The sequence below is a fragment of the Liolophura sinensis genome, chromosome 8 (genome assembly GCF_032854445.1).
Source record: "Liolophura sinensis isolate JHLJ2023 chromosome 8, CUHK_Ljap_v2, whole genome shotgun sequence".
Classification (NCBI taxonomy): Eukaryota; Metazoa; Mollusca; class Polyplacophora; order Chitonida; family Chitonidae; genus Liolophura; species Liolophura sinensis.
This window is the reverse complement of record NC_088302.1, coordinates 33,770,375-33,792,175: the sequence shown is the minus strand read 5'-3', so window position 1 is coordinate 33,792,175 and position 21,801 is coordinate 33,770,375. Positions and strand designations below refer to the sequence as shown.

At 39.1% G+C, this 21,801-nt stretch overlaps 1 protein-coding gene and 1 long non-coding RNA gene across 2 annotated transcripts; both read right to left on the bottom strand.

The window, feature by feature from the left end:
* Positions 1-1,732: 1,732 nt before the first annotated feature.
* Positions 1,733-9,019, bottom strand: LOC135473111 (monocarboxylate transporter 12-like). Its single transcript, XM_064752930.1, has 3 exons — positions 8,908-9,019; positions 7,507-8,406; positions 1,733-4,273 (listed from the first exon to the last, which is right to left on the bottom strand). Exons 1-3 carry the CDS (start codon positions 8,999-9,001, stop codon positions 4,104-4,106), a joined length of 1,164 nt encoding a protein of 387 aa, XP_064609000.1. The 5' UTR covers positions 9,002-9,019; the 3' UTR covers positions 1,733-4,103.
* A 1,719-nt stretch (positions 9,020-10,738) lies between these two features.
* LOC135472302 (uncharacterized) lies at positions 10,739-21,468 on the bottom strand. Its single transcript, XR_010444521.1, has 3 exons — positions 21,335-21,468; positions 13,719-13,817; positions 10,739-10,846 (listed from the first exon to the last, which is right to left on the bottom strand). It is a non-coding gene; the product is annotated as an uncharacterized LOC135472302 (long non-coding RNA).
* Positions 21,469-21,801: the final 333 nt, after the last annotated feature.

Genomic DNA, 21,801 nt, shown 5'->3' with positions numbered 1-21,801 from the left:
GAGAAGTCCGGAAAAGAAAGAGGTGTCATTTGTGCCTCTGGAAAAGGGTGAGACAGGTGATCAGTAAACCAAATTCAATAAGGTTGTCTAACATTTTTCACTATTCACGTAGCACAGAAGGACTGTTTTTACTTTTGGCGACAAAAAAGTTCCAACTCGAAATTCCCCTATTGTACTCTCATCCAATGACCGGCCAGTGCATTCTTGGTTGAATGGTTTTAATTTCTATAATATTTCACGCTGGGTGATGTCTCATTTCAGCAGACAAATCCCAGTGTCAAAATTTGGCATCACCGTGTTGAATCAAGAGGTGCTGCCTAACTGGAACACAACAGACGCCGAGCTCTGTATCATGACAAATCCTGGCATCGGTGCCTCGAAACTTGACCCTGTTCAGGCTGCCGTGCCAGCTGGTTGTTGCAGATATTTTGTGCGGAGCACAACTATGAACAGCCTTGTGTGCCACTGCCAGATCATTTCACACGTATTTTGAATTTGAATTTGCCTAGGGAAAATTTACCGATATGCATGTATATCTCTTGCATGCAATTTCTTATGTTGATTGGCAAATTATAGTTCTCTTTTCCTACCCCGCGCATGCCATGTAATCCCACCTCATTCCATTCCGAGTGATGGCTCAGCGATGACCCATGTCTTGGAAGTTTTGACGGTGAATTTCAAAATTTCTTTTTACGTGTTATGATAACAATCGTTCTGCCCTCTTGCTGTCTCGTGTACTCATTCTCGGGTAGTGACTCGTTCAGAGATTCGATCGGTTGGTGTGGACACTTGATATATCACTAATACGAAGGGCCCAGTGTTTTAGGTTGTGTATAAGTGAAGGATTGATTGATTCAGGTATGTAAGAAGAGGCAGTACCGTAGATTTTTGGCCAAAGAATTGATCAGCACAAATCCAGTCGAATTAATTTTTGGCTATTATTTTAGAATTTTAGAATATTTATTTATTTGCAGACCCTCCCACGTGCGACCGGACCGGAGAGGAAGCCGGTCATTTTAACGCGTGTCTGATATATATTGAAAAGCAATAATGTGGGCTGTTCCTGGTAAACACAAGATTTGATTTCATAAGCGAATATGGAATTTTCGATGAACATTTCCGGTATAGCCTCTTTGACGTCGTACGCATGAACAAAGAGTATTTGACCTGTGCGACGGTAACTATCATGGTTGGAGGAAAACTGGGTGTAGGAGTAAACCATTAACCAGAATGAGGGAAGTAACCAAAGAAAATTCTCATATGTGACAACGAATGTCTGTCATAGATAGAGTTCAAAGTGTACATGTATGCTTGGGTTTTACGCCGTACTATACAATAATTTTTTAGTCATATGACGACGAGTCATTAGGTGTGGGAGTATATACTGTGTCTTCTAGCAGCAGGACGAGTCCATGCCGCCAAAGAGCTGCCGCCACTCAAGTGCCAAGCAGCAACAAGTACCATTTTTAAGGTCAAAGTGTATGCCACGTTTATCAGTGAACGAAAAGTGGTCTCAAACTAACTTATTTCAGCCCATGCGGGGCTTCCTCTCCGGTTACACCTGGAAAGGTCTGCAGTAACTTGCGGATGGTCGTGGGGATGGTTTCCTTCCACCATAATGTTGGCCGCCGTTGTATACATGTAAGTGAAATATTCTTGAATACGGCGTAAAACACCAATCAAATAAATATATAAATTATTCACAACTAGAAGCTCATTTGCTAACAAAATCACAACCATTTATTAACATGTGTTCTGTTAATTTTCTGCAATGAAAACAGATACGACTAACATATTTACAACACAGTTTGAATATCACTAATTGCAGGGAGCAGTCATTATTCACTAGGCAATAAATACAACCTCTTGTATACATGAGTTAATATTCAAGTCAGCCTACTTCGTTGCGAATTCATTTTTTCTTCTATTTTGCTTTATCTTCAGAAAACGATAAGCTGACCAATAATGTTTGGTCTCTGTAAACGACGAATCAAATTCACACAAATTTATTCCTTTATTTCTTTGATTGGTGTTTTACGCCGTACTCAAGAATATTTCACTTATACGACGGCGGCCAGCATTATGGTGAAAGGAAACCGGGCACAGCCCAGAGGAAACCCACGACCATCCGCAGGTTGCTGCAGACCTTCACAGCGATCGCAGGCTCCTAGGCCATTACGCTGAGCTAGCACGCTAACCAACTAAGCCACGGAAACCCTCACAAATTTATACCCTACACACTAAACAAATGAATTCATAACTGGTGATGCAGAAATGAAACTTATTTCAACAGGCCTTCGTGTACAATTAGTGCTATGGGTTACGTTAACAATGTGACATTCTGAACAATTTCATGATATTTTGCTCACTGTTTGGAACGTTCGAAAAATTGATTAATGTAAACAATGTATGGTTCAGTACTTTGAAGGAACATTTGAAAACAAAACAACAAAAACATATGGAATTGATGCTTCACATCTCTGTACAAGAACAGACTCAGCAGGTAATCAACTACAAAAAGTCATAAAATAATGTTCCCTCTAAACTTGTGAACATGTAACTCGACTCTTGGTGCATAAAGCACTGAAATGGTACATATGGCACATGCTACTTGCTAGGTATGACAATTCCTACATAAAATGTTTAAAAAGTAGATACAGTATAAAATAAGTTTATCCTCTCTAAATCGCACTGTATAGCTGCATTTACGCTATGCGCAATATTGAAAACCATTTTTGAACTCACAAACAAAACATATCCTTGAGTATTCATGGTGTTAGCCCTTTGATAATGGATTCTGATTCAAGCTGAAGAGTGCGTACATGGTCGCGATGATGACAGCAATACATGAGTTCTGCGTCATCGATTGGCGAGCTATACGTAATCGGAATGAGCAAAGTAGTAGATGGCTTATACCTGACTAGTTTTTCGCGGGAGAGGCTCTCCCGTTAAAGGCAAAAACCACTCTAAAATGAAGTATATATCACATGAAAGTACATTAAAAACTGTCCAGGAAAATAGTTGAATTTACTTTTTTTTTTAGAATTTTTCTAACCGAGAAAAATTGTGTTAAAAGAACAGATTCTACGGTGGTCTGTTGTGACCCAGAAGGTATGTTACTTCACATCTATAATTTTCGCCTGAAATAATTCGTTTCAAGGTCAAATCAGCGAATGCATTCATAGATCTATATACATTTTAAATGATGGAATGTAGTAGTGTAACGTGTTAAGTAGCAAAAACCTTATATGACGTCTCTGGTCCCCATGTGGTCTGAAAAGGCCACCACAGAATAAAATATTCATATGCATTTTACTAGATTAAACAAATTGTAAAAGAATGAAGCCAACTATTTTCCTTGATACTTTTCAACGATCTTTCAATTGATACATACTTCATTTTTGTGTTTTCTTTGCCTTTAAGATAAATACTCATATTTCCACAAGTTTTACAATGTTTAGTGAAATCACATACAATGTTCTGGTCATAACAGATGGGAGTCATTTGACCATATATTCCGAGAAACAACAACAACATGTCTTGTCATGATATCAATTAACACACACATATAATGCTAATAACACTAAATAGGTATTTAAAGTAACTCGTCTGGTTCCACAAAACAAGGGTACTCAAAGTTAGATTGTAAGGATACCATGGCAACAAATATCTTAAGGCATGTTGCCACACAATCAACTGAACCAACGATTAAAATCAACTTAACCGAACATTGCTTTGCGATATACGGCAATCGTCATGATATAACGTTATAAAAAAAGAAACAAACAACAACAATATATAAACTATTACCAAAAACTATATTTTATCACGCTTGATATTTCACAAAAATATACGATTGTATAAGCATGAATGAATAAGGGGTAGATTTATAGGCTACCTACGACGGATCACCACAATTGTCAAAGCACAGCAATATACGGGCATACGTTTTGCACGACATCCACGTGAACCTGGCTGCCTTCTTTGGACAGTATATTACTAAAAATAACAACAATAACATTGGCCTTCAAGTAACAAAAATCTACGTATTTTATAAATGGATATACATAGTCTACGAAATGCAGTCCTAAAGTGAAGATATGTTATGCTATGGGTAGATCTTTCACATCTGTAGCTTTTTCAGCGGCTTCTCTCCTACGTACATGGCGTTCTCCTAGCTGCACTAACAATCCGAATAACGCCGCCATTAGCATCCAAATACCAGCAATGCGGAATGACATATCCCAGTTCCCTGTGCCATCTCTCAGCCAACCTGAAACATAAGAAAGCTCGTAAGAGTAGAAGCTGATATGTTCGTTTTAGACGTATTATACGTCCAACTGAATTCCTGTCCTGTATTAAAAGGATATCGCTGTGCGGTTTGGAGATCGTTTTTCCATTTATTAGATTTATTTAATTGGAGTTTTACGCCATACTTAACAAAACTTCACTTTTACGACGGCGGCCACGCAGCATTATGGTGTGAGTAAACAGGACAGAGCCCGGGGGAAACCTACGCACATGTGCCGGTCGCTGGCAGACCTTCCCACATATACAACCGTAGAGGAAGCCAGCATAAGCTGGAATTGATCTCACGATCGCATGGGTGCGCCAGCACTATAACATCTAGGTCACGCAGGTCTTCCGCCGCCTTTCAAATTCCTCAAACATTTTTTTTTATGTGGTATAATCGTCGCAGTTATCAAAATCTATATGTCTAGAGGTAAATTTTCATTTTATAGATCGACACACGAGTTATAATTTGATGTTTCAATGTCCTAAGAAACAACTTTGCGCTTAATGAATCAACCAAGCGTCAAGTGGCAAAATGTTTGGCTTACATGGATTCTGATGGGCAAGTTTTTAACGTCTTATAATTGGAAGTATATGCATATATTCTGATTAGGATGGGAATGGGTGTTTTAACTGGGGTTTAAAGCAAGCGTGTATAGGTTGATTCGCAATCCCAGGCAACTGGGTCCAACTCGACCGTTCGACCTAAGCGTAACGTTTACGTCGAAAAGCTTGAAAACGTATTTCAATCATGAGCATCTGTGACTAACTGGGCGCAAGCATGCATAGATCGACAGAACTGGATCTTCCGAGTCGCAGTATAGTTGAACATGTTCAACTCCGAGAACTCTGCAGTTACCGGTGATCGCCAGCCTACATAGATCGACAAGAACCAGAGTCCTATTGGACTCTAAGTAACATAGTACTATTTCGAGTATGTTATGAGTGTGTGTCTGGTCGACAAGGTGTGAGTATACATGCATACATACTCTAATTGCATTTCGCCGTGTGCCTCGGTGTCCTCCGCATGGTGTTCCAGTGAGGCAGCACTATTTCGAGTATGTTACGAGTGTGTGTATGGTTGACAAGGTGTGAGTATACATACATATATACTCTAATTGCATTAGGCGGTGTGCCCGGTGTCTTCCGTATGGTGTTCCAGTGAGGCAGCACTATAAATACATGGACATGACGAAGAGCCTGCTAGAAGGGTTGCGGCAGTGTGATATATATGTATGATCAAAATATTGGTTCAAGCGACAATAAACCATATACAAACACACTGATAATGCCAACTTGTTTGTACTGCATGCATGCATGCCTCAGTACAACATCATATAACAAGGACACTAGACATGACATCCCATCCAGTCGTTATGCTGACACCTAAAAACCCATTTACATGAGTGGATACTATTGGCCATCAAACATTCCCCAATTCCTTACAGTATTTCATTAGATGTTTGGTATGTAAAACAGCACTTTCAGAAGCACATAGAGCCTTCACAATGATTCTTCTGATGCCAACACCTAAGTATATTTCTGAGAAGAAATTAATCAATCTTCATCAAAAACGTCTAGGTGGCCCTAAAAGATGGATGAATCAAGCAAAAATATTTCACTTGAAGAATGGTAAGCTTTAGGTGAAATACTGTATACATAGTAGATGAGAGAAATGTCGGCTTACCTTGACAACGTATACATATATTTAACATTTTTGTACAATCATATACTTAACAGACAACCGATCTTCACATCGAACATCTGCTTTTTTTTCGTCTGCGTCATTTTTCATTTTCTTGCATATTCCAAAACTTCCATACATCCCATCTTACACGTTTAAAAACTAGCTTTATATAACAGATATATGTGTAATTATTAGTCTTATATTTCGTTTGTGTGTGGTCCGGTTTTAACTTTGGTGTCATCAAAACGATGTTTCTTTTATCAGGCCGGTCCAAAGGCTTATATTCATGCTATTCTCTTATATCAAGCGCCAAGTTCTATAATTCTTCCCTTTTAAAGTCTTACTACACGAAGATATTCCTAAAGCAGACCTTCGAGGAGAAAGTCTACAGAAACCCGGAACCAGACAACATTACTATACGATGATATCAAGATTTATTTATATACACATGAAGGCCACAGTCCAGCGGTTTTCGAAAGGGCGTTTAGTAAAAATTAATGTTACATTTTTTCGCGCATTATTGTTCTGACAAAAGCGCATGTCATTTCTTTGAGTCATAGTTAATACCGGTGAAGCGTTTGCGTGAGGTTGAGTATATGGAAACCAGAAACAGTTATTTATATTATGAGTTTTGAAACAAAATCAATGTAAATTGGAAGTATTCTGGACAAAATTTGCAAGGCTAGGAAAAAAACTTCACACTGGTTCTAAAGTCAAGGAATAACTAAAATAATCTGGCACCATCAATGTTCGTCGCTCTCACAGCTAAAATCGTTATGTTAAACTAAATGTTAAACAAAATGTTATGGCGAATCTTGCATGTGTGCATGTTTTCATTTAAGACAATTCTATTGAAACACCTTTATAGTAGGGCTTCAGTTTTGTCATTCCACAAACCATCGTAAAAGAATATTTGACTTTCTTCTTTGATGTTTAACGCGAGATTATTTCATCTATGCTAGAGAGGTCATGTACGGTTTAAGGATCCGGTGCACAATGGGGTGGACAGTTTACAGTGAAAAAAAGGGCCGAGGTACAGTTGAGAGCTGAATTCCAACACGCAACCTCATTGGACACATGTAAGTTGGAGGAGGGGCCATTAGGAAAACCCATCAGCAGGGCTCACCAAGAGGGGCCATTTGGTAACACTATCAGGTAGGCCCATCAAGTGTATTCATGTGGAAGATTCATCAAGGTGGAAAATTTTGAGACTCCTACAGGAAAGCCCAACAGCAGGGCTCACCAAGAGGGGCCATTTGGTAACACTATCAGGTAGGCCCATCAGGTGTACTCATGTGGAAGATTCATCAAGGTGGAAAATTTAGAGACTCCTACAGGAAAGCCCATCAGAAGGGCTCATGTGGAAACCCCATCTGGTGGGCCCATCAGGAGCGTGTATCTGAAGGGACATTCTGGTGAGCCCACCATGGGGTCATGAGGCCAGACTATCATGAATAAATGCTGATCACACAACAGAATTCGAATCAGACGCATAATTAAATGGGTGCGAATCTGTATGTACTCACCTAGTATCGGGGGTGACAGGAGGGAAGGGATGCTAATAAAACTTGTTGTCAGTCCAAATACTTTAGAAATCTGTTGATCTCCAAAGCTGTCTGCCATAAGAGGTGCAACCAGAGACCAGTAGGAGCCACCGAAGAGCCCGTACCAGCAGGAATACACGGCCAGAGTAGCGAAATCTCTGGCAAGAGGTGCCATTAGGGCAGACGTCCCACCCGCCAGCATCCCCAGAATGTATACAAAGCGGCGACGGACAAATTTGAGATCAGACACAAATCCAAAGATGATTCTACCAAAGAGATCAGCAAGTCCGGCCATTGATACAAGAAGCGCCATCTGGCTTTTCGTCACACCACACTCGTTCGCATGTGGAGGTACTACTATGAATAGGTTAGAATAACTCATGTTAGCAAAGGCAAAGGATAGTCCGAATAACAAAAACACAGGGTTACATAAATACGTATAATCAAATATATCCTTAAAAGAAAAGTTTTTGACGCAACTTTGGCAGCAATTTTCGGACTGTGCCTTTGAATGTTCCGAAGTTTTTGTGTTTTTCTTTTCAAACATCGTGTCCACTTCTTCCTGAGTTGCGCCCCCTTGTATCTCGTTCACGTCGTCCTCTGGATTCAAATCATCCATCTCTCTTGGCGTCTTTTTCCTGAAACTCTCTAATGGCCTCAGCAACGCCGCACCTATACAACTGTGTAACATTACCCCACCTATAATGATCAGGGTCCCAAACAGTGTGTACTCGTCGAACAGGTACTTCATCAAAAACGGATACAGGAAATAACCAATCCCATTGCCGGCCACTGTAACGCCATTTGCAAACGATCTTCTCTTTTTGAAGAAGAGGGTAACCATCACGACCGTGGGAGTGTACGTCAAACCTGCGCCGATACCTGGAGCAAAAAATTCGAAATGAAATATGCCATAAAGCGATGATCTGCTATACTAATTCTGAAGTCATGTTAATTTTAGCACGTTTAGCACGTTAATTTTAGCATGTTAACTTTTTGCCACAATCTCAATAATAGTATTAGTACCGGTAATAATAAAATACCGGTAATAATAAACAATAATAATAAATTATAGGACCGGTAGTGTGTTTAAAGAACCGCCAACATGAAAAGCTGCAATGGTATTTTTAGTTAAAAAAATAGATTGAATAAACACTCTTCCTTAATATTCCAGCCTCAGTTGATACATATTGATTGTTTCGTGTTTTCAATCCGACGCTACATACTCTCCCTAAGACTCTTTACACTTTTCTTCAGATCATGTTTTTTCTTCTTCCAAAAGCCGAAACAGTAGCACTTTCATATCATCAAAAAATCAGATAATACGCTGTCAGGGTAGTCACTGTAAATGTACATAGGATAGGGTCAGTTCGTCAAACTCACCTGTGATTACTCCAATGGTCAGGTAAAGCACTTCTATCCGAGGAACGAAGGCACTGCTTACAAAGCCAATACTACAGAGGATGGTGGCAACCATTAGAACGGGTCGGAAGCCAAACTTCCTCCCAAGGGTGGAGCTCAAGGTACCTAGAAAATCCAACATATGGGGAAATGTATTGATAAAGCAAGACATTACACATACTCCTTACAGCGGACGTTCCGTTGTATACGTGTACTTCACATCACTGCCACCACTAGTAAATTTTGTAGGTCATGGTACGGTTTTACAAGTTCTTTATACAAGAGGTCAACATTTGTGAATGTATTATCCTTTAAGTATCATCTGTTCATAACCGATTTTAAATTAAATCCTCTTCACGAAGAAGTGAGGTGGCGATGCTGACGCGGAACCGAAGCCAGAAACTTGCAAGTGGTAAAACGTGGTGGTGTGCTGAAAACGGCAATACAAAACTGTGACAGGGGGGCCATCGAGTTTGTCAGTGTTTAGCCTTCTAGGTTAGAAGCTATTTCATACCGAATGAGTGACTACTTGGGGTGTAACGCCGTACTTAACAATTTACCAATGAGGCGACTTACCGAAGGCAAGTAAGCCGCACCACCCGAGCCATTATACTGATACGGGTCAACCAGTTGTTGCAATATCCTCTTAATGCTGAATGCCAAGCGAAGAACTTACAACTTTCTATTTTTTTTTTTTTAAAGAACAAAGGTCTTAGGTGTGACCTGAACCAGGATTGACCGTGGAACTACTGCCACCGAAGCGGACGCTCTACCAACTGTGCTATCGCTACGTTATATACTTTATGTTGAAGGTGCACAAGTGCTCACACCTCCTTTGTATTTGTGTTAGATGTGTAGAACTATTTTTTTTTTTCGTTTTTGGGTACATTATTGTGACTTGTTGCTTCTACTGACAGTACCATTTGAATGCTGTTATTATACGGGAAGGGAAGTTTTAACTACATCCGTATGTACAAGGCCCAGCTTGGGTACGAGAGTATCCATGACATGGCTGCCGCCTCGCCAAACGCGGACGGTTTGAGTTCAGCTGTCGCTTATTTGCCTGTCATCGCTCCAGCTTGTATTCTTTATCCTTCAGGTATGTAAAAGTATTCAATAAGTTGACATGACATCTGATAAGTCTGCAAGCGCAAAGGTCACTGTTTTTGTTTGATTTTCTGTCAAGTGTTATGCTGTGACGTTGTCAGTACATTCAGCTGTGTAATTACGTGACCGGAGTTTGGTTGATCGCCGTTACTCAGTTGGACATGCTTAATGTGGTTAAATGCCTATAACAGGTATACTTAGCTGGAAACCGAAGTACTGAGTATTTCTGGTATTTACCATAGCTACAATGTGATATACAATAATTGATAAGTGGATGTAACATGTGACTAATTTGGTATGCTGTCTGAGATTATTTGACACGAGTATCCATGACATGGATGTTGCCTCGCCAATCGCGGTCAGTTTGAGTTAAGCTGTCGCTTATTTGCCTGTCATTTCTCCATGCTTGTATCTGCTATCCTTCCAGTCTTGCACACGGCTGTCACTCCGGTTACAAAATGTTTACCAATTATTTATATATTTGCACACCACAACGTAAAGGACTAAATTTGAGGCACATTCCCGCCATTTCATCCAGTTTGTCTTTCGTATCATCCTTGTGATCGATGCTGAAATCACGTTCACGGGTGAATACCAGAGCTTGTAGAATGCACTGCTGAATAGGTTCATTCGTATAAGATAGCCTAGTTATCCCTCACTGACGGCTTACCACAACTCATCAGGAGGAACACACAGAGACTGAGCACCCAGGCAGCCCCACCAGCGCTCGTGTCAAAGTACTCCAGGAACTCCGCATAGATCAAGCCGAAGGACTTCAGACAACCAATAGTCACCATCTGAATGAGGAAAGTGCCTGTAAATATAACCGGACAATTACCGATTGATTATTATGTTTTTTACATCATGGTGTGTTCAAATCGTTTAATAATGCATAATTCCACCATCATCGGGATAAGACACGTACCTGTAAATGAGAAAATCATGGACTTCTTGTTTAATAGTGATATACATGTATTTCACTTTTGAAATCTAACGGTGTTCTTAGATATGGGAACTCTCGTTCTTGATTGTCGCTGCATTTTTTCAATACGCATGCGTCATAGATACAGTGACTGCACATTGGCCAATTTTTCTTGTTACTTGTTTATTAACTACTTAACTGGACGTAGTGAAGAATCATCACTATATACTGAAATGGTCTTCACTCTGATATACTTCACGCTGCTTTCTTCAGTAATCATATTACTGTACCTTCTCCCTGCCACAAGAAAACACATTATATGTACACACACCTAATGACTCGTCGTTTGTCACATGACTGTAAAATTGTTAAGTACGACGTAAAACCCCAAGCATTCATTCATTTATTGGCATACATTCCTATGATGTATACCTTTTCTCACGCCATGGCAACTCTGGTCGAAGCAGGACTGACTATTCTTCTCTAGTAATATACATACACATGGGTACAACATTACCAGTTTACTCACAATTAAATTGCCATCGCAAACAGGGCGGGAATGACCAACAGACTTCGATTCCAGTTTCAGTGACTGCAAGGATTATCATTAGATAGGGGATGCTGCATTCGGGGTTCAACACAGAGAGCATGGAGATTCTGTTGTGCTTTGACGCTTGGTTGATATATAATGTAATGGTGCCAGTAAAAGTTCTTCAACCTTTTTTGTGACACCTTTTTATTGTATCGGTACAGTTTTGCGAATTTATCGAAACCATTTTGTTGGATTAAGAATCTCTCCTGCTTTATTGTGTTCTAAAACACTCGGATTATATCCTTATTTAATGTTTTAGGTTTACTGTCTCAAGTAGACCTGGCCAGTGTACCTTCCCAGGTACGGCTGGAGAGCAATATGGTGATAATGAACCATTTAATATCTAACCACTATGCATGCCCACGTGTTAAACACACTGTAAACCATACATGGATGTAACATTTGTTACCACTGATAACTTGACACTGGCATTAAAATATGCACCGTAGATAAAAAAAAAGATAAATCCTGCATGAATGCAACATTTGGTAGCACTGATAACTTAACACTTGCATTAAAATACACACTGTAGATAAAAAAAAGATAAATCTTGCATGAATGCAAAATTTGGCAGAACTGATAACTTGACACTTGCATTAAAATACACACTGTAGATAAAAAAAAGATAAATCCTGCATGAATGCAAAATTTGGTAGCACTGATGACTTAACACTTGCATTAAAATACACACTGTAGATAAAAAAAGATAAATCCTGCATGAATGCAACATTTGGTAGCACTGATAACTTGACACTTGCATTAAAATACACACTGTAGATAAAAAAAAAAGATAAATCCTGCATGAATGCAACATTTGGTAGCACTGATAACTTGACACTTGCATTAAAATACACACTGTAGATAAAAAGAAAAGATAAATCCTGCATGAATGCAACATTTTGTAGCACTGATAACTTGACACTTGCATTAAAATACCCACTGTATGGTGATAATGAAAATTCAGTATACTATATCCCAAATGTCCAAAAAAAAAACAACAAAGAAAAAACAACAGGTGGTAAATCCTAGACATGAATGTAACATGTGGTACCACCTGTCATATTCCGTACGATATGTTATTATAAAGAAAATTGTGTTCAGTGTGCACCATTTAGATGTGTTACCGTGGTTAAAGCTTCGCAATAGCTGAAAACATTACTGAAGCATTTTAACTCCATACTAGACAGAAAAGAAAAGAACATAAGTAGTGTGCCTGATAAATAAAATAGACAAGGCTCAAAAAACGATAACTTTTTTATGCATGCGTGCACTGACAACATTTGTCAAAACATCACCAAAACAAGCATATTCAGGCTGTGACTTGCACTTTTGCAAACGTTACGGAATTCTATGTTTAAATGCATGGGATTTCATGTCACCATTTTCCAAATAAATAATTCAGTGATCAGTAAGACTAAGAACATACTCATATATATAGTAGCTGAAAAATAAAGAAAAAAAACAGGAACATTGAGGCTGCCTCATGTATGCTGCTACCAGAAAAGAGAACCCCGTAGGGCATAACTGACTTGAAACTGATACAGGTGTGCATGTAAATAAGCCCTAAAAAGTGTAAGAAATGAAAGGTGGTATTTACAAGGACATTACAGAATATAAGTAAATAAGTAGCCATATAATAATTAAAAAAGGTGAAGTGAACAAAAAGCCCACTGTACAATTCCTCTCAACAAAAAGAGGAGCAGATCTGCAAGGAAAACAAATGCTCGTGTGTATATACAACATCCGTATATTTATTTATTTATTTATTTGATTGCCGTTTTACGCCGTGTTCCAAAAATAATATTCCCCTTATAGTATTATGGTGGGAGACAATCGGGCCGAGCCTGGGGGAATCCCATGACCATCTGCTGTGTATGTACACTGTAAATGAAATTCACTTTTACCAAAGAAGTTTTTAGTTCTGCACTCAAACATGAATATGTTAATTTGAACAGAAAGTATGTCATCTGAGTGATGCTAAAATGTATTCTGTTATTGCACCAGCTTGTTCCGTTAAATATAACACACATACTCTATTAATTCAAAAATAAAGATTCTATTAGATTAACAGGATATTGTTTCCATTCTAGCATCATTAAAAAACAGACTTTCTATCAAAATTAAGATTAATTCTTTTAGTGTAGTAACTGTGACTTCATGATTATATCATACCTGCCAGAGTTACCCAGGCCCATCCTCTGTCGATAGGTAATCCCTCATCTTCCATCTCTGCTGTATGTCACGCTGTCACAATCTTAACGATGCTGTGATCTGCAACAATCACGGATGTAAACTTGTCACTGGATGTATATATATATATAACCCAGCTCTGTATATGTGCATCGTCACAGGTGCTGTAGTTTCTGAATTATTAGTTTGCAATATTTATTTATTTATTTATTTGTGGGAGTTCGCAGCATTTGGATATACTGGTCTGCAAACTAATAAGTTACAGAATTTGTTATCCATACATACAAATCTGATGATATCGTTCCCATTCCTCAATGTCCCTTTAAAAATTCTATATATGCGGATCATTTACATAAATATGTTTTATAAGCTTTATCTTTCTTAAAACTTACAACATGTGTAGATAACCGCCATATGGTATTGCACAAATTTCCTGGGTAGCCTATATCTCTCAAAATCTTTTGCGATTTTCTTTTACTGACAATGAGAGTTTAAAATTTGGGTCATAATACTTACTGCACGTGGTTATAATTAAGCGCTTCCGATGTGGTTAAAAATGTGCATGGAGGATTCAACGTGACAGACCAAATTAGCATAAATTAGCATATTACTATACACATTTGTTTTGATATAAGCTTGCTTTACGGTGTACAATTAACCTAAACACCCACAGTCATTTATACAGGCCTGCTACGAGTAGTATGCCTATGTACACACGCACAGCAGCGCTATTATAGAGACCTAGCTATGCACAGCACTGCTAGCAGCAAATGTGCGTGGTGTGACCCTTGAGGTCCATATAGGCTTACATATATAGGCTTACGCCCACCGCTATAGGCTAAATATAGCCTTGAGCACAAACCTTTCTAACTACCGCAGGCAGTGGGCGAGAATTGTTCTTCATCAAGCTGGTGTGAAAACAGCTGTGACATGTAGTCTACATCGTTTAACGAATTTTAATCAAGACAGCTGATATAAAATATTCTTTCTATAGTACAAAATAATTGAAGTAAAGTCGGGCATAATAGAAAGCCATTCTACATGCCAGCAAAATGGAGAATAACTGTAGCTTTTTTACTCACTAGTAAATACGATGGCAGTCAGCTATTAAACAGATAATGCATGCTGAGGGATGGGATATCGGGAATTGTCAGTTTGAGAGAAGTGATGTCTCTTGAATATCACTTGTCGACAGCTGACAATTTGTTATCCGCGTGTTGAGAAGCGTATATGGGGATTTAAATCTTAGGTGTTAAACATTTCAATGCAGCTGTCTGTTTTAACGATAACCCTAAAAGATATACTAGTAAATGGTATATACATACAATAAAAGTGAGATAATATTTGGTACATATTCATACATTTCACCCTTATCATATGAACTTATATCAGTGACTCGTGCAGCTCGTCGGTCATATGTTTAGATCTTTTATACAACATACCCGCATATGTCATGATGTTGGGTAACTTATACTTATGTTTGCTTGTAAAACAGTTTAGGGGGCCTCCGTGGCTCAGTCGGTTAGCGCGCTAGCGCAGCATAGTGACCCAGAAGCCTCTCACCAATGCGGTCGCTGTGAGTTCAAGACCAGCTTATGCTGGCTTCCTCTCCGGCCGTACGTGGGAAGGTCTGCCAGCAACCTGCGGATGGTCGTGGGTTTCCCCTGGGCTCCGCCCGGTTTCCACCCACCATAATGCTGGCCGCCGTCGTATAAGTGAAATATTCTTGAGTACGGCGTAAAACACCAATAAAAAAAAAAACAAAAAAAAACAGTTTAGAGACTTTTGGAAGTACGTAGCACTACATGGGGTATTCATAAAAAAATCTGTGGTGGAAAGAAATAGCTGATTTCATCACTTCTGAAACATACATCAGTATTTGTTCAAAATGTGGATGTGCCTAAAAACTAGTTCTGTATTGGATATCACAGTGGATAAAACTCAAAGTCAAAGAAAAGAAGAGATCTATGGGTAAAAATTTGAACTATTTATGACTTTTTTATTATTGCCCAGTCATAACTTTTCCCATTTACTGACATTTCTCTGATGAAGCGGAAGATTTCAATTTTTTTCTTAGGAGATATATGTGTGAGTGTTCACAGTGCAGTGACATATAGGCCTTGGGGATTCATGGACTCTGCAAACCATAAAAGCATCCCAGCAAAGAGATACCTTCAATTGTGGTATTTTTGTTTTGATGGTAGGTTGATGTGGGTGTGGAATTAAGTGTGGTGTCAATGGTAACAAAATGATAATAGTTTTCACTGTCATCTAATTTGAGAATGATTGATTATGACTTAGTACCTCATACGCTATATTTTATTAATAATGCATGGGTTTAACTCAGATATAAGACAGAAATTGGCATCTCCATTATGGTTAAGCATATTGTTGTATTACTCTATGTATGTCTTTCTTACAGAATGCTGAAGCACAGCTGTAAAGTAATATCCTGCAATGCATGTCAGCTTAGCAGAGACACCAGTCATTGGACTGAAAGTACATTGGTGCCAGATTTCAGCCAAATCATGTGAAAATGTGTGTGACTTTCCTGTCTGTAAAGTGCATAACGTAAGGATCAGATGTGACAAATGTGTCCTCTGGATGCGCTTCAGGTGTGTAGGGAGGGCACCACTGACATTCTTTTGTGATCCTTGCAAGAAATAGATTTCACCTGGTTGTTGTTGCAGCTGACAGCCATGTTAAGCTGAAGGAAGGACTGCCTAAAGTTGAACTAACATCTTTAGATGGACAATTCAAGCCAATTATTGAATGTTAAAGTGAAATTTTTTTTTACTGCAGTGTATCAAATTCACTGTCAGAATTTTTTTGTCAGTAGCCACTATTTTTTTTAAAGGAAAGAAACTTGAAGTAAGCAATAATCTGTAAAAAAGACCCATTGAAAACGTTATCTTTTTTTTTTCTTTCACTGAGTTACATGTATTATAGTATTAGTTACAAGGACATAATTAGTGCATTAGTGTTTTCATACACAGTGTTCAGTGGTCTTTCTACTGATGCTACTTCACTGAACAGTTCAATCTTTCCCGTGAAGGCATATAATGCAGGGGAATGTAGAGATCACTGGCAGGTTGTCTCTCTGTCAATCCATACCTTGTCATCTCTAACAGTTTTGACAGTAATACAGTCATATAATGAAACTTAGCAGGTCAGAGTATGCACACACAGATATGTGTGAGATTTTTTTTTTCATGAATTGTTTCCACTGTCTGAAGATAAAATCTGACTTCAACGAGAGCTATTTACTGCAGTTCTTCACACAGTTTGCAATGTGCTATACTTCAGAGATTTGTTGGGAACAATTTAATGTGTTCATGTACGTGTGCCATTTTTGTTCAATCTCATCAATGATTTTCCACGCATATTTGAAGGTCAAAGACTGGCTTTGAGAAAATGAGAGCTTAACCTGTCCTTCATTTTCAACAAACTGATAGAAGATGATATTGGTTACATATTTTAAATTATTGTCCAAGTAATTCCAGTTCAGCTTTAGTATTCAGACTTTTGTCATTGGTATTATCTTCACAAACGTGTCATCAACCTTACTTGGGTCCCTTTTTGTTAAACGGCTCAAGATCCTTTGCTTGACTACTAAAAATTATGGTACACTGACCTCACAGAATGACACCTACATGTGGTTGGGAATAGTCCTGTGTGGTATGATAATTCTGTATAATAAACACACATTTAGTTATATCCGAGTGACAATATACTGTTCAGCTGCATTATTTTGGTAAAACACACTGTTATGGTATTTAATTGCGGAAACATAAACTGATATGTTAAAGTGCTATTTCAGTTCTAAGAGACGCCAGGTTGAAATATTGAATTGATATAAAGGATACCCTATGGAATATAGCTAGCACCACTGTTCAAAAAAATTTATGCTGAATAACGCTATTTAACCCCTATAAGTGAAGACTTCGGAAAAACAAAATCTTCGGCAGTTTCCATAAAATTTTCCTGATGTGACGTAACGTTCCTTACGTGACAATGAATCAGGCTGATATGACGTCACGTAAGGCAGTTACAGTCATGCATGTTTGAAGTATGACGTCATTTGTGTTATAAGTCAGTGATGGGTGACGTCAAGTGTTTTTGCATGACGTCACAGCAGGCAAAATTAGAAACGGCAGAAAACTTCTGTTTTTCCATATTATCCTCCCGGACTATCAACAACGCCTTTAATACAATACGTTTTATTCTACAATTTAAGGAAGCAATTCCAACTATCTCGATCCATATCGTTTAACCTTGCCTTTGAGACATACATGTCATAACACTAAAGTAGCTCTGTAAGTTCTATGGTAAGACAAACTGTTATAATCCTAATAAGAGGGGTGGATAAAGATACTCCACACAGAAAAGTTCTTGATTTACCTGTATGGGGTCAGGGGGTATGCCATCTTCTGATGGCTCTTGTTGTACAACTGGTTGCTGTATATGTTCAGCATTTGTTATATATAAAGGTGCACTCATGCACATGTATCTATAGTTGAGCTATGACTATGTCTCAAACTGTCTTAAAGTGATGACTTGTAAAGTCTCTTTTTTTAACTATAGGGACTATATATGTCTTAGTTCAGCACCAACAGAAAAGACTTCTTACTGTTCCATTGTGTGCATGGTCTTACAATTACAGAAATGTGATAATGAAAGTTAAAAACATTTGTAACAATAAATGGTGTATTTTTTTCTACAGCTGAACTCTAGTTTTGTCTAACTTTATCAGATATGAATTTACTATAGAAGTGGACAGAGCAGCTGTAGTGGGTGTTACCTGTAACAACCACCTGGGTATGTGCACTTTATAGGGGGTTATATCACAGAAGGGGACAGAGTAGCCGTAGTGGTGTAGTCTCATTTCGCCTACTTCTTTTGTTTGAAATTAGAAATTGGAGGTAGGCGAAATGATAATCCCCAAGGTGTGAAGATAACCATTTAATGGGATTAAAACTCCAGGGTGTAATCCGATTAAACCTCAGGGACCGTGTGGACAAAAGAATGACCCAAAGATGGACGCATAGATCATAGTAAAAAACATATTGTTAGGAATGTAATACATAAGAGTGGTAAATAGATAAGTGATAAATGATGACAGTTAAAAATTACAAGTGTAGCAAGAACGATGCTTTGTCGGCAAATTCCACCAATGTCAGTTGTTCTCCCTGCAACTGTTCTTTCAATCTTTGTAACTTCTCGTCCAGAGTCCGATATTTCCTCCTCTTTGGAGGGAAACGTCCACCAGCTTGTAGCTGAGAGATTTTCAAATCTGTTAACGTCTGTTCTCTCTGGATGATGCGGATGAATTCAAAAAGGTTTGGATGTGATTTACCAGCGACTGAATTCATCCTATGATGCCACCCTTCAACGTTGTTGATGAAGCATTCTTTGGTATGTTTGTTGACGTCTGTCCGGAAGCAGTGCATACACTAACGGGAAAATCTTCCCCTCAACCACTCCATGAAGTGAGTAAACCTGATCGAAAGTACTGGGGGCAAGGTAAAAAGTACCATCGCAATATACAGTAGGTGACTGGCAAAGTGTTCTGAGATTCTCTGCAGTGGTGAAGATCAGTATCTTGTCTTCGCTCCCATCATCAGCGAAAAGGAAACGTGATCCTGAAGCAGTTTGTGCCCACTCGCCTTCCAACTTAACATCTGACCGTGACTCGGGAACTGATGGAATCATTTTCCTCCTTTGGCGATACAGCGCAGACCGTGCAGAGTAGTATGTCGGGAGCAGGAGAGCGTCTTCCGTTGATTCATTATGCAACTTTGCCACTTCGTCGTCATAAATTGTTGGCACTGGCGTAAGTTCTTCTCTGGCTCTTTTAAGGATAGTTTTCTTCACGTCTTGAACTTTTCTGCTGAAAGAACTCGCCGTGTGTTCGTGGGGTTTCTCTCCAACGTGAGAGAGTATACGATTTTTTGTCGAAACCGTAGCTTTGCAATTCGCAACTTTACATTTCCATGATTCCCAATCAGATTTTTTTCTGTTCAGTCGGTATTCGTAATTATTCCACACAAGAGTTACCCCACCTCTCGTAGTTGGTATGAATTCAAGTTGTGCTTGCACTGCTGCCATGATGTTACTTAATGATTGTCTCGACGTCTGCGAATTTATTGTGATAAGTGAGTAAAGTTCTGCCAGTGTCACTCTGATGCAAACGGTATTCACCATCAAGACTTCAGTGAGCATTGCGCTTCTACTAAGTTCACTCAGCCGATGAGTGAGAGACGCTCAGTAGGAGCCCATTAGGGGGCGTGCCCCCAACCATCTACAGGATGCCTGTCCGAAAAATCTGAAGTAGGCGAAATGAGACTCATAAAGGTGTGAAAGTAGGCGAAATGAGGCTAAACCAGCTGTAATGTTTGTTACCTGTGACGACCACCTGAGTATGTGCACATCAGTGGGGGGTTATACCACAGAAGGGGACAGAGTAGCTGTAGTGGTTGTTACCTGTAACGACCACATGGTAAGTGCACTTCACCAGAGGTTTTATTTATTTATTTATTTATTTGATTGTTGTTTTACGCCGTACTCAAGAATATTTCACTTATACGACGGCGGCCAGCATTATGGTGGGTGGAAACCGGGCACAGCCCGGGGGAAACTCACGACCATCCGCAGGTTGCTGGCAGACCTTCCCACTTACGGCCGGAGAGGAAGCCAGCATGAGCTGGACTTGAACTCACAGTGACCGCATTGGTGAGAGGCTCCTGGGTCATTACACTGCGCTAGCGCGCTAACCGACTGAGCCACGGAGGCCCTCAACTACAGAAAAGAATAGACAGGTTAACTGTGGTGAACAGTTTAGCCTACAAATTAAACAGAGCTGGATGGATGAAAACCTGTGCCTGTAACAACCACCTGGGTATGTGCACATCAGAGGGAGTTATAATACAGAAGAGGAGAGTAGCTGTAGCAGTTGTTACCTGTAACAACCACCTGGGTATGGGGACATCAGAAGAGATTGAAGAGACAGAGCAACTGTAGTTGAATAGTTAACCTTACTAACTAAACACAGCTGGACAAATAAAAACTGAGTTCAGTATGTAAAATTAATGTGAGAATAATATATGTACAGTACTTTGTGGCCATTAAAATTTGAACATATCTTAATTTATGTTTTTGATAACTTAAGTTTACCAATTATTATTGTACACCAAATACATGTATTACCTGAGGTTAATAAATATTTAAGGAGTCACATCCAATGTACATATATAGGCAATTCTGCCTTTAATCCTCTCAGTAATTATTTATTTATTATTAATTCTACTCTCTTCGTCTTTTTTTTTTTTTTCAAAAATGTTAGCGACACTATCTTTAAAAAGCATCGTACCATGGCCGATTCCACAAAACCATTTCTGACTGAAGTCAAAACTGAAATGCGATCATAAATCTAGTTTTTCTGCTTCAGAAATTAAAATTTTGTCACCCTCATCTGTAGTAGTTAAATATAAATCTGTTCAAAATTCTACATCCAGAATCGAACATGCTAAAGAGTCAGAAATGGCTTTGCGGAATCGGCCCGTGTTTAGCTATCAATATCATAAAAACAACTGTCTTACCTCTTACGCATGTTATTGCATCTGACTTTCAAAGTTTTTCACTGATTCTTGGATTTAATTTACTGTAAACGTCTTCCCTGTAGCGGCTTGTCCAGTGAGGCAAATACTGTGGCCGTCCAGACAAATTCGGACAACCTCACACAGCATTCTGCTGGTGCCAACTGCTGGCTGTCATTCTGTAATACAGGTCGTAGTAGTCACGTGACCACCCTCGCGTCTAAAACAAGATGGCCGCCCAGTGTTAACGCATTACACTGACCATCTGGAGAGCTGAGAATTATAAAAATGCAACGGATACAAGATCACTCATAGGGATTCAAAAATAAGCATTTTCCTATGCAATAACGCTGAGAGGACCGTTCTTCACCCACGCTGTTTGTTACTAAGAAGATCAAGTAGTCTCTAGCTTCCGATCAGTCTTGCAGAATTAACAGCTCGATGGTATCTGTCTCAAGTGTGACGCTCAT

What these genes read in the sequence shown, in the direction of transcription:
- LOC135473111 (XM_064752930.1), bottom strand. Translation starts at nt 9,001, where the DNA reads ATGGTTGCCACCATCCTCTGTAGTATTGGCTTTGTAAGCAGTGCCTTC. An exon ending in GACCATTGGAGTAATCACAG is followed by an intron (nt 8,407 to 8,907) that starts GTGAGTTTGACG and finishes TTTTTGCTCCAG; the next exon opens with GTATCGGCGCAGGTTTGACG. An exon ending in CCTGTCACCCCCGATACTAG is followed by an intron (nt 4,274 to 7,506) that starts GTGAGTACATAC and finishes CTTATGTTTCAG; the next exon opens with GTTGGCTGAGAGATGGCACA.